General features: G+C 50.2%; 1 protein-coding gene across 1 annotated transcript; it reads right to left on the minus strand.

Annotated features, from left to right (window-relative positions):
- Nucleotides 1-6,598: 6,598 nt before the first annotated feature.
- On the minus strand, nt 6,599-9,582 carry LOC128844481 (noggin-2-like). Its single transcript, XM_054042246.1, has one exon. The coding sequence runs from the start codon at nt 8,318-8,320 to the stop codon at nt 7,676-7,678; it is 645 nt and encodes a 214-aa protein (XP_053898221.1). The 5' UTR covers nt 8,321-9,582; the 3' UTR covers nt 6,599-7,675.
- Between the last annotated feature and the right edge of the window lie 3,730 nt (nt 9,583-13,312).

Consider the following 13,312-nt stretch of genomic DNA (forward strand, 5'->3'; position numbering starts at 1 on the left):
AAGTATCTAGGTCTTTAAGTATACACACATTCTGCATAGCCCAGGACACGTGGTGGCAACATACATGAAAACAGAATATGCAAATATCTAAAGTAATGCAATGAGTCTCTTGAGACCAAATCCACAGAATAAATATTTCAAATGTTTTCATTTATTAAAAAAAACTACCATTCACCTCTACTAAAGTCCAGCTCAGTAATTTCAGTACCAACAAGCATTGCACCATGTGTATAATATTTTAAGTAAGAAATAAGAACCAAGTCATAATACTGCATTATACTACACTGCAGAGTCCCAGAGTTACTCCTTTATTTCAGTTCAACCATACTACTCTACTGCACTTCATCAGTGATGTTGCCCTTCATTTAATATTCTATGTGTCAACATGGTGGAATCCTTCTTTGCCAAGAATACTTAGATCCATTTTTCTGTTTGCAAACTGATCCTGAATTTTGTGAATGGCCTCATTCTTCACAAATATTCACTGAACAGTGTGAACAAACAATTTTTAGCCAGTGGGGTGCTTGCAAACTGTTCATTTCAACTGGTCATGAATGATTCACTATGTTCTCACAATGCGTGACTGGACTTTTTAAAAGTCACATGGTATTGTTTCTTCCCCTTGACTGGCTGGCTGAGAATTTTTGAACAGAATGACAAATGAGGAATAAGAAACTTCTGGTATGAATTTTTGGGTTAATAATCATTTGAGTTCATGACATTTTGGGGGGTTCCATGAACATTTTTTCCACAAATGAACTGGCAGCTGTTCAGACACTTGAGTAACAAATAATACCTCCCTCCCCAAATAACAGGGGAGGGAACCTGCTGCTTTTATTTGCCCACATGTTGGCAATAGGTCTGTGACCTGCTCTACTGGCGAGTATGCAGTCGAGTGGGATGAGTATATTGTTACGGGCAGCATGTGAGCCACAAGTTGATATGATGGCAGACAAATTATACACAGAGATATGCAATTACACAGAATTACAACATATGCAGCCCCCTGAGGAATGATTGAGGGTAGGTGGGCATTACACATAGAAGTGGACTTTGCACTTAGGTACCATCTAACACAGTGATTCTCAACCAGGGGTATGCATATTCCTGGAGGACGCAGAGGTCTTCCGGGGGTACGTCAACTCATCTAGATATTTGCCTAATTTCACAACAGGCTACATAAAATGCACCAGTGAAGTTAGTAAAAACTAAAATTTCATACAAACAATGACTTGTTTATACTGCTCTATATACTATACACTGAAATGTAAGTACAATATTTATATTCCAATTGATTTATTTTTTAAGTATATGGTAAAAATGAGAAGGTAAGTAATTTTTCAGTAACAGTGTGCTGTGACAGATGTGTATTTTTATGTCTGCTTTTGTAAGCAAGTAATTTTTAAGTGCAGTGAAATTTGGGGGTACATAAGACAAATTAGACTCCTGAAAGGGGTACGGTAGTCTGGAAAGGTTGAGAGCCACTGATCTAACATACTGGATAAGTCTGGCATGTACCTATCTAGTGGCTGATCTACATAAGGATAAGCACCTACTACTACTACTACTACTACTACTACTACTAGCCAATTGAATTACTCCTTTAGTTCAAGTAGTAGAGGCCTGTGGCTCTGACATTGAAGGCTGTATGTTCTAGCCCCATTGATAACCCAGGCATTCAATGGAGTGCACTTGTATTGCTATAGCTATATAGTTATGGAGCTTCACATTTAGACCATGTCTACGCTATCGGCTAAATCGGCACTGCTGCAATCAATGCAGCAGTGTCAATTTAGTGGGTCTGGTGAAGATACGCTAAATTGATGGGAGAGTGCTCTCCCATCGATTTGTGTATTCCACCTCTTAAAGAAGCCTAAGGGAAGTCGGCGGGAGAGCGTCTCCCATCGAAACAGTGCAGTGTAGACACTATGCTAAGCGGATCTAGCTATGTTGACTTCAGTTACGTTATTCGTGTAACTGAAGTAGCATAACTTAGGGTACATCTACACTACCTGCCGGTAAATCGATCCCCGATCACTTTGCCGTCGACTCCTATACTCCACCGCAGCGAGAGACAGAAGTGGAGTTGATGGGGGAGCAGCGGCAGTCGACCCTGAGCCATGAGGACTCGAGGTAAGTCGACCTAAGCTATGTTGACTTCAGCTACACTATTCTCATAGCTGAAGTTGCGTATCTTAGGTCGATCCCCCTTCTCCCCCCGTCCCCGTCCCGCCCCCGTGTAGACCAGGCCTTAGATTGATTTACCGCAGTAGTGTAGACCAGCAAGTTGCACCTCTTGCACCACTGCTATAAACTACTGAACACTTGGGTGCTATTAGGATTCATATCCTGCTCACCTGGAACTCTTGGTCTTGGAGTCTCAGAAGAACAGACCTTGTGACATTTCTTGTACTTTCAGTTCAGCTGGAAATACTGCTTCAGCACCGTTGCAGCAGCAATAATAAAAGCCAATGGGAGGGAGGAGAGATATGTCCTTTTTTGAACCAAAGAAATGTTCAGGTTCAGTCTGCATTTCAGATAGAGATTCATGGAGATTATTTTCTTCAGTCTAGTTCACTCACCTGTCTTAAAGCTGAGCTATTGTTTTACATCAGTGGTCTCCAAACTTTTTTGATCGCACACCCCCTGCTCCGGGCCAAACTATTGAAGCAAAAAAAAAAAAAAAAAGCCGCTCGGACTGCCGAAGGGAAAAAAAGAAAAAGCGGAGCTGCTTCGGTGACGCTCCTCCTGCTGCACATCCCACTTTGGAGACCACTGTTTTACATTATTACTGGGCTTCAGTCACATGACGTGTGCTGACACTAAAAATCTTGGGCCCTGGACCTGAGAGGCTGGTTCACTGGGCACAGAGGATGAGTGTAACGTGGAAAACTGGGTCAACCTAAAACCCACCCAGTGTGGTTTACTGGTGAAACAGCATTAACTGAAGAGGATGGGCCAGGGTACCATGTTCTGGCTTCACACTGACCTAAGCTAGCAAAGTCCAAGACACGAGGTCTTGGGCTAATGGTGGAGCAAACAAAGGCAAAGGGGAGAAAATAACCTCTTTGGCATTGGATAGAAAACAGTTTAACAGCCATGCACTGCAGAACTGGTGTGAAAGTCAAATGTGAGTTTAAAAGAAAGGTTTCTCAACACAGGAGAACTGTATCCAGATCCCAAGGTGAAATAGCAGCAACCATCCAGATCCGAGGCTGCTTTAACAAGAGGGACTGTCAGCTGGCAGGGAATGTCTTGATCTGGGGACTCTGGTTAGAAGAGAGAAACTTTACCACTCCCCTGGTGAGGGCAGGCAGAAGAACCCTGACATAAGGCTCTTGTACAAGAGAGATCTTTATAAACATACATAAGTTTAGCACTGTTTTGAGCTGCGATTTTCAGGGAATACTATTGGAAAAAGGTGTTTGTCATGCCCACAACAGCCTCTCCCAGTCACTCGCAGTCTTTCCCCCTCTATGTAAGAAAGGGTTAAGCTGCTGATCCTCTAGCTAACCACCTCATCCTGTTCTGTCGGCTAAGTGGCGCCTCTGAGTTAGTAAGGGGCTTCCAAAACCCCAGAGACTTCGCTATCAGAGTGAGCCAGAAGGCCAGGGCTCCCCCTCAAACTCTTTGTTGTTGTTGCTGCTGCTGCAGAAAACACACTTTGAAATCACACTACATATTCATCAAGTTCCTTTCACCCTAAACAGGCCTGCATATTAGAACAGTGCATAGGGGTGGGGGGTGGAGAAAATGAAGGGATGCAGCAGAGTCTGGAAGACCAAATGCACAGGGCCTATAGGCAATGCATGGAGGGGAAACGGAGGGGGTCTGAGGGCAATGTGGACTAATCATGGGCCATAAATGCAAGCGCCAAGGTATGACCGTGGTTCCCAAGTGTGTGTGTTCCCAGACACGACTAAGTATTCCTATGCCCATGCTGAAATGTACCTGTCTATAAGCAAAAGGGACAGCAAGGATGAAGAGGCATTTGCTTAGATCTCAAAGCACTACACATGTGGAAACTGAGGCACAGAGCTGGCCCACATCACTCATCAAGTTACTGGCAGAGCTGGGGGAAAGGAGCCAGATCTCAAAGTTTGGTGTCCCGTACATTGGACCAATAGAGGCATGAGAAAGATTTTACACACTGCCTGTCCCCTATTTGCAAGCAGATATACTAAAAACTAGGCCTTATTCCCATCCATTTCTCATGCCACCCAAAATTCCTTCTGATGCCAAGGAGAGATAAGAAGACTGACAGGTTTATTTGGGCATAAGCTTTCATGGGTAAAAAAAACACTTCTTCAGATGCATGTGAAGAAATGGGGTTTTTTTACCCACGGAAGCTTATGCCCAAATAAATCTGTTAGTCTTTAAGGTGCCACCAGATGCCTTGTTGTTTTTGTGGATACAGACTAACACGGCTATTCCCCGATATAAGAAGATTGGTTAATCATCCTGCCTTCTGCACACATCCCCATCCCCAGTTCCACGAATGTCACATTTCTACATTCACAGCCTTTCCTTAGCTGCTGAAACCACTCTTGGTAACACAGTGGCAAAACCTTCATCAGTAAATAATAGGGGCATCTGAGCAATGGGGATTGGCAGGGGAGATCAGGAGTGAGAATGCATTTTTCCTGCAGCCCCACTCAGAGGGACATGAATGAGGGAGTCAAATGTTATCTGGTGGGGTAGGTCCCCTTATTCTCCCCCCACATCTGGTTAAACTTAAAGACTGAAGCAGAAGCTGCAGGCCATTTGGCCCTGACTCCCTTGTATCGGGAGTATGTTCCTGATCTCGGGACTGAGGTGGCCCCTCCAGTTGCACAGCATGGAGGCTTTTAGGCTGTTTTATCCTCTGCAATTAGGACACACACAGAAGTCAACCCCTTTCCCCTTCCCCCACAACTAAATTCAGCCACTGAGTCCGGGGAATGGTTTATTTCCCAGGTTAGCACAAAGCAGGGTCTCCACATACCCCTGGAATCTGCAGAACAAAACGCACTAAGATGTTAAAGGGCCATTTGTAACCAAATCCCAACACACCAGATACTGTTGGGATTATGTCCAAAATATTTTCCCAGAATACCCTCCCCCACGCCCCACCCACACACCCAGGCAAAAGGCCTCCTACAGATGTTCGGTGTCCACACCACAGATGTCGTTCTTCTTGCAAGATGAGCTGACCCATTCCTTTCCCAAACACCCCGGATGTTTTGCAAGTTGCACTAGAAGTGTTATTTTTCTGCTCCCTTGAAAGAGACTGGGTATCTGGGGGGGGGAGAGGGGAGGGGAACGGCCAACCGGTTTCCCCTCCCATGAGTGAGTTACTGTTTACATGGCTCCTGGAAGATATCAAGTGCTAAAATCATTATCCCCTTGGAAACACACTCCCTTCTGCAGCAATTTGCACCTATTCCAAATTTAGCCTGTGTTTTACTAAAATCTGAATCCAGTCCCTCCACGAGTAGCGTTGGCCCCAGAGTAGCGTTGGCCCCACAGAAGCTTGGCAGGCACTCTACCCGCACCAGGGAGCCAAGCACTGGCTGGAAGTGGTTTCTATAAAGCCTGATGGGCCTGATCCAAACCCCACAGAAGTTCCTGGGAGTCTTTCCACTGACTTCAATGGCCTCTGACTCAGGCCCGCTGACTCAGCTTTCCCCTTTTCCTTTTCCCCCCTCTTCCAATGTGGCAGCCCTGTTAGGACCAGATCCTGATCCCAAAGGCAGAACTCCCATTGATTTCAATAGGAGCAGGAGTAGGCCCCTCAGGGCCCAACTTTGCAAAGTGCTGAGTTCCCTCAACTTCCACTCACTTGAGCACCTCACAGGATCATGCCAACACCCCTCCGCCCACAACCGGCAATCTGGAGGCTGATGATCCTACAAGGAGCTGAGCACCATCTGAGGGAAGGTAGGGCATCCTGCTCACCCCCTGGCAGGATTGGGCCAAATGGTGACTTCAGTGGGAGCTGAAGGCACTCAGCACCTCTGCCAGGTCAATCCCCCAAGAATGTTCCTCTTCCTCCTGACTCAATGACACATTCCACTGGGGAGAGAATTCCCAGTTCCCACCCCACTTGGGTTATTCTTCCAAAGCCCAGAGCAATCCCCACTCCTTCCCTCCCCTGCTAATGACTAGCAACAGCTACAACATTTGCTCTAACACATGGGCTTTTGAATTTTGCCAGGCATTTTAATGGCTCAGGCGATAACCTCTACCCCTTCCTCCACCACTGAGAATCTGAGAAATCTGAAACTCGGAATCCTAGTGACACAGAGTAAGAGAGAGACCCTGACAAGGCACAGTGAAGAAGGAAGAAAAACTCATGCAGATACTAGACAATGGCTCCCTTCCCAAAACATTTCAATTTTTTTATCCCTTATGAGCCATTTATCCCTCTCTTCTGTCCTCCATCTCCACACCAAGTGCAGAATTTAAATAAAACCAGAGCCTGATCCTCAACCTGTGTAAAGTGGTGCAAGTCTCTTGACTTCAGTGGAGTGATACTGAGCTACACTAGCTCAGGATCTGGCCCCAAGAAACCTAGCACCATAATCTCCTTTCCCAGAACTCTGTAGTGCATCAGTAATTGTTTCTTCAGAGATAGAGTTTATTGCTAAAAATGTTTTGATCAGTCATAGTTCATATTTACACTGATATGTTTTTAAAGGAATATTCAAGTAAACATTTCCAATATTTTCTGGCATAATCTCTAGCTTTTTTATACATAAACATTAAAAATAAATAAACTGTACACTGAAAATTTCTTTTAACATCTCTACGTTACTATATGTATTCCAAAACCAGCAAAACAGACTCCACTCTTTCATAACTTTGTACTTTAAAAAAAATCTCCTTTGTAGTTAATCAGTAAACACTTTTTAAAAACGTAAAGAGCTTTGCAGATTAGTTGAAACATTTGTAGAAGACAAAAATACAGCAAATAGAAATTAACATCTTCAAGGGCTTCTGTGTTGGTTTTTTGTTGAATCATCTTGACTGGAAATTTCCCCCTTCCTTTTTTCAGGGAAGTACTCAGATTTTAGTGGGATGGATTTAAAATGTGGTCCTATGTCTTTAAAATAATAATAATAATAAAATAATAATAATAATAATAAACAGCTGCAATTTTCCCCTTCTTTTTAAAATCTCTATATTTACAAGGCTGGTAACTCCCTCTTTCTCTCTCTCTCTCTGTTTTGTTTTGTTAGAACGCTATATATGTATAAAAATAAACATCTGATTGTAGTGCTTAGCTTTGCCTCTGGCCTGCACTGCAGTTCCTTTTCAGTTTTGCTTTTCCCATTTAAAATAAAATAAGTCATAAACAGTGCAAGGGATGTAATAAGGGGGAGAGAAACGCACAAACAGATCCTCTTGTGAGCGTGTGTCCATCTTTGTGTGTGTCCTTTCAGTCTCAGGGTCTCGGTGGGAGGGAGGGGGGGAAGGGAGACGAGTTGCACTGCGAGAGACAGCTAGGTACTGAGCTGGATGATACCTCCTGGTGCACCGATCCTCTGAGATTCCCCATGCAACGGGGTTGGGATCCAGGGCAATGGAGACCGCCCCCCTCGCTACAGTTGGGATCCCGGTGAGTCTGTCCAGGAGCCTGGCTCTCCAAGCAGGGGGCACGCCCAGCGCGGCGGAAGCGGCTCCCCAGCCCGGCTTAGCAGGAGCACTTGCACTCCGAGATCAGCGGGTACTGGACCGGGATCCAGGTGCAGTACTTCTGCCTGGACCAGCCTTGGCAGTACCAGCGCAGAAAGGTCTTGGGCACCGACTTGGCCGGCTTGCAGTACATGCCCTCGGGGAAGGAACACGACTTCTCGGCGAAGCAGCTGCCCTCCTTGATGTAGCGCGGCCAGAAGCGGACGCCCAGGTCCTTCCAGGTGTAGCGCACGGGGCAGTGGGTGTAGGCCCACAGCCACTGCAGGAACTTCCTCCGGGCCTTCTTGCCCAGCTTCATGCGGGGCCCCGAGGTGCTCTCGCCCAGCTCCAGCTTCTTCAGCTCGCCGGGCAGTGGCGCCGAGCCCCTGAGCCTGGGCGGGGGCGCCGGGCTGGAGAGGTTCCCCGGGGCCGGGGCGGCCACCGACATGAACGCGGGGTCAAAGCTGCTGCCCAGCTTCTTTCTGAGCGTCCGCTCGTCCAGGTCCTGCTCCTTGGGGTCGTACTCGGGGTCCGGGTGCTCCAGGATGTCCTTGACAGGCAGGTTATCGCTCGGGGAGGGCCGGAGGCGGAGGTAGGGCTGGCCGGAGCCGCGCTGCAGCAGCAGCCAGCCGGCCCAGAGCAGGAGAGTCTGCGGCCCCTTCATGCTCCCGCCGGCGCAGACAGGCCCCGGGCGGCGGCCGGGACTCGCCCCGGGATGGTTTCCGAGCTCTCGCTACTGCCCCGCGCTGCCCCTTGCCAAGTCCAGGGGAGTCATAAATAGGCCGAGACAAAGTCCAGCGAGGCCCGTCGCTTTAAATAGCTCCCCCGGGGCTGCTGGGACTCAGCATCGGCGGCTCCCCGCTGCCGCAGCCGGGCGAGCAGCCCTGCGCCCCTGCGAGCAGCCTTCCGAAGGGCCACGGCGTCTTTCCCCCTCCGCGGCTCGCTCCCTCCCTCCGCTCTGTCTGGCTCCACAAGATTCACAGCGGCCCCGGCTCCATCCCCATGGTGACAGCTGGACTTAGAGCCACGACAGCTTGTCTAGACGCTGGGACAGGGTTTGGCGTGAGACTGGAGCCCAAGAATAAACCCCTCTTTACAGACGGGGAGCTGGGCAAAGGGTCCGGCCGGCGGCAGCGAGGGGGAGGGAAGAGTCCTGCACACGCACTAACAGCTGCAGCTCTGAGGGGGGCTCCCCACTTTTCCCTTCCCCGCCCCAAGATCGGAGCAGGGCGCTTCCTCAGGCGGACACGAAGCGCCGGGCGAGCGGCGCGGAGCTCGGTCCCATGGCTGGGCTCGCCTTGTGCCGGGCGGCTCCGGGATCGGGGCGCCGGGGCTCAGGAAGCTGGACTTAGATCCCGAGGGTTCTCCCCGGGCTCATCCTCCAAGCGAGTCGCTCGCCCGCCCACGACAGGTTCGCACCGGGCTCCGGGCTGTAAATCCCCCGCTGCCCAGGCCTGAGCAGGACGCAGGCTGGTGCTCCGCGCCGCGCACTAGGGACCCGGCGGCGTCCTCGGGGGCTTCCTGCCCGACGAGGGCAGCGCGGGTCGCATGAAGCAGCAGCTCTCGGGAGGGGCTGTGCAATGGGGGCCAGAGCACCCCCTGCTCTGCGAACAGCCCGTGGCGAGCACCAGCCCTCAGCGAGCCCAGGCTCCAGAGGAGCTGCCCATTCCCCCGCCCGTCTGCGGGGTGCCTCGATCACTTCAACGCGCGCTCTGTGCACTGGGAGGAAGCCGCGGGCAGCGCATCCACGCCGGGGCCCGGGGGGGGGGGGGGGGCTGCAAGCTGCGTGAGCGGTCCTGGCGGAGGAGCCCTGCCCAGACCCTGATCCTGCGGCACTGGCAGCCCGGCTCCCTTTGCCCGCCTGGCTGCGGCTGCTGTGCCCTGCGGAGCGCTGGGACCCACGTGCCCGCTCCGCTCTGCGCTGCCCAGCTGCTGCACGGCCGCCGCGCACTGCCGAGCGCCCCGCGCGAGCCCAAATTAAATATCCCCCTCGCCGGCGCGAGGTGTCAGCTGGAACTGCCCACCGCTGTCACTTTCCCCACGCTCTCTGATTGACAGCCCCCCGCCTGCGCCGGGGGGCCCGCTGGGTCCTAATGCCCAGCCATCACCCTCACTCAACCCTTTCCCTGTTGCCGGGGCTAGCAGCAGCTCAAAGATGGACCCGTCAGGGCAATATATGGCACCTCTGCCGGGCCTAGCTAGGTCTCTGCTGCCGAGCTTGCGTCTGGCTGCATGGCCCTCCCGGGCACATTCTATGTGCTGGAGAGCACTCAAAGGGTTAACACGAAAACAGAGGTGTCAGAGAATCCTGCAGAGGCTGCTGGGCGACCACTGGGAGCTGCTGCAGGCACTTGTTTTGGAAAGCAGGGGAACCTGGTGCTTCTCACACACTGCTGGTTTGCAGAGAGATATGGGCCAGCCAAGCAATGGTCGCTTGTGACCCTGCTCTTTTTGGTGGGCTCATCATGCATTCGACCTAGCTCTTCCTCTCTGCCAGCGGGGCCAGGGGAGTATTACAAGCCAGATCCCTGACCCCTTCCAGCATCAGGACCAGAAGGGAAGCAAGCAAACATGGCATGATTTCCCACCACCACACCCCCCTCTTCCACCCTGCAAATTAGAAGGCCAGCCCTGAATGAGGTCACCTTTGGACAGACAACTTAGTGGCTTATGCTGCTCTGGGGAAGTGACCACTGCATGGGATAGCAGTAAGCTTTGCTTCGGGTGGGCACATGGGACCAAAAGTCTGCTCTCAGTTTCACAGGTGTAAATCTGGAGCAAGTCCATTCACTTAAAGAGAATCAATCATTTAACAGGAGCAGAATTTTATCCATAGTGTTTAGACAACTAGATGACACAAACACTGCACATTATCCCACACCCAAGGGAGTGTTCCTACAGTTTGTGCAGGCATTTAAACCATACAGAAAGTTGGTTTCTTTCCTTGCGATGTCACAGAACTTTCTGATATTCCCACACTCCCTAATTTAGGACAAATTCACTGGGTTTTGCCCAACAGGTAGGGTGACCAGACAGCAAGTGTGAAAAATCGGGACAGGGAGTGGGGGTAATAGGATCCTGTATAAGAAAAAGACCCCAAAATCGGGACTGTCCCTATAAAATTGAGACATCTGGTCACCCTACCAACAGGTGTCTTAAATGTACTTCTTAACAGCTCCAACTTGACCACGGGAACTAGAGATCATTGAGTTCAGCGGTTCTCAGGCTGTGGCACTTGCCACTTCAGGCAGGTGCAATGTTGAACCATCTGTCAGTCTTCAGGCAGTGATGTCTCTTGTAGCGCAGACCGAGTTTCTTTCAGTGTTCCTAGAGACTCCTGTGTTTCTTTGGAATACATTCAAGCAGGACCACATTTGTGGATGACTCCAAAGTTGGAGGAAGGGCAAACATACAAGCATATAGAAGCAAACTGCAGACGAACCTGGAGATAGTAGAGCTGTGGGGCGTTGCAGATGATGAAGGGAGATTTGGTACCAAGGATTGTAATGTCCTGCCCCAGAGGACAGGAAATAAACAGATCAGATACAACTAGGGAGATGTAATAGCCTCACCACCTATCGTTCTAGTGAGTTTGTTTTCAGCTTATCTCCTAATATTGCTTTTTCAAGTAGCCGAGCGCTACTGCAGCTGCAGGGAAGGCAAGGGATTGGGATGAGCAGGTTGTTGGGAAAAGTGTCCAAGAGTAGATCTTAAGAAGTGGTCTTCTAATGAAACATCTGAGATGTAGCTGAGAGCAACAGCCAGTGGGGGCCACACTGCTTCTTTCTGCACAGAACATGGATTCCACTTTTGTTTCTCTTGCTAAAAAGCAATAAACACAGGACAGGAGAGAGTGCGCATGTGCACTGACTTAGGTTCTCATACATATGGCCTACGCAGGGCCATTCTGCCAGTTATGAGCATGTCAGGTGAGAATGGCCATGGGTTTGAAGCAGAAATTTTTTAGCAACATAAAGTTTTTGGTTGCCATTCTCAGCCTCTGTCACACGTGAAAGGGGTGGACAGAGATTCTTGAGGAGGAGCAGCTCTGAGCCGGATGGAAACTCAAATGTTATCAGTGCTAATTCTGGTCCTTCCCCGCTCCAGAACTGCAGTGCTGCTCCATGGCAGCCCATATCCCCTTCAAAACCTTTTTATCACTATGCACAAAACTAAACTGTGCTCAGTGTAGTGAGTCAGTGTCCAGTTTTGACCAGACTGTGACTGCCCCTTCTCCCCTGCACAAAATCCCAGTGCACAGTTGCTGGAACATAACCCCCAAGGAGAGTCTTACTCCACAACTGAATGTGCTGTATTTGTGGGTATCTATGGATCTGCAGCACACGAGGGCAGGACCTCGCTCAGAGTATCACTCCAGTTTAAGAGAAACACCTCTTTCCCCCTGGGACCTCCTGGCTTAAAGTAAAGCTGGGTTAAGGCATTTCCTTACCCCCTTTCAATATGGAGGAGGCTAAGGATAAAAACCTCTCATCTGAGACATGTACTCACAACCTTGTAGGCTCAGGGGATTGGAGCGTGAGAGCTGGTGTACGTCAACATAGTGAAAAACCCAAGCCCTTCTCACCTCCTTAACCTCTGCGTTGCTCTCCACTGACATCAACATTGAACGTGGTCCAAAAATTGGACACACAGCTGGCTCCTCCGTGCTGACACTGTGAAAGAACATTCTTGCCCGTGCCCGTCACTCCCTCACAAAGGCATGAGGTAACCAGTCACCCAGTGGGGCCAAAACAGGGCAAGTAAGGGAATGGGGTGTACTAGTGAGGCAAATTCTCACCATGCATCTTCAGGAAAGCAGGGTGCCCTAGTCAATAGGACATTTGTGGGCCCCATGCAGTTGATCAGAGATGGCTGGATGCAGGATGCATCTGACAAATAAAAAGGGCATTTCCCATTTTTTTTCACTTCTACTCTTCATTCAATATGTTAAATTATATAATGGAAGAATGTTTTAAAAAAGATTTTTAGGTACATGGCCAGATCCTTAGCTAGTGTAAATCAGAATAGGCCTGTTGACGTCAGTGAGAGACACAGATTTACACCAGTTCAGGATCTGGCCTCCAGCGTTTTCCAACTAATTAAAATATCATAGAAATGCAGGGCTGAAAGGGACCTCAAGAGGTCATCTACTCCAGGGGCTCTCAACCTTTTTCTTTCTGAAGACCCACCAATATGCTATAAAACAGAGGTGGGCAAACTATGGCCTGCGAGCCACATGCAGCCCGCGGGACCCTCCTGCCCGGCCCCTGAGCTCCTGGCCTGGGAGGCTCACCCCTGGTCCCTCTCCCGCTGTTTCTCTTCCCCCGCAGCCTCAGCTCACTGTGCCGCCAGCGCAATGCTCTGGGTGGCAGGCTGCGAGCTCCTGGGGTAGCGCAGCTGCAGAGCCGGGCCTGACCCAGTCTCTGTGCTGCGCGGTGCGTGGCTGTAGTGCCGCCAGCCACCAGTGCTCCAGGCAGCGCGGTAAGAGGGCAGGGAGCAGGAGGGTTGGATAGAGGGCAGGGGAGTTCGGGGTGGTGGTCAGGGGTGAGGGTGTGGATAGGGGTCAGAGGGCGGGGAATGGGTTGAATGGGGGCAGGAGTCCCAGGGGGGCAGTCAGGAAGGAGAGGGGGAGTTAGATGGGGGGGCAGGGGGCAGT

The sequence above is a fragment of the Malaclemys terrapin genome, chromosome 10 (assembly GCF_027887155.1).
Source record: "Malaclemys terrapin pileata isolate rMalTer1 chromosome 10, rMalTer1.hap1, whole genome shotgun sequence".
Lineage (NCBI taxonomy): Eukaryota > Metazoa > Chordata > Testudines > Emydidae > Malaclemys > Malaclemys terrapin.

What these genes read in the sequence shown, in the direction of transcription:
- LOC128844481 (XM_054042246.1), bottom strand. Translation starts at nt 8,320, where the DNA reads ATGAAGGGGCCGCAGACTCTCCTGCTCTGGGCCGGCTGGCTGCTGCTG.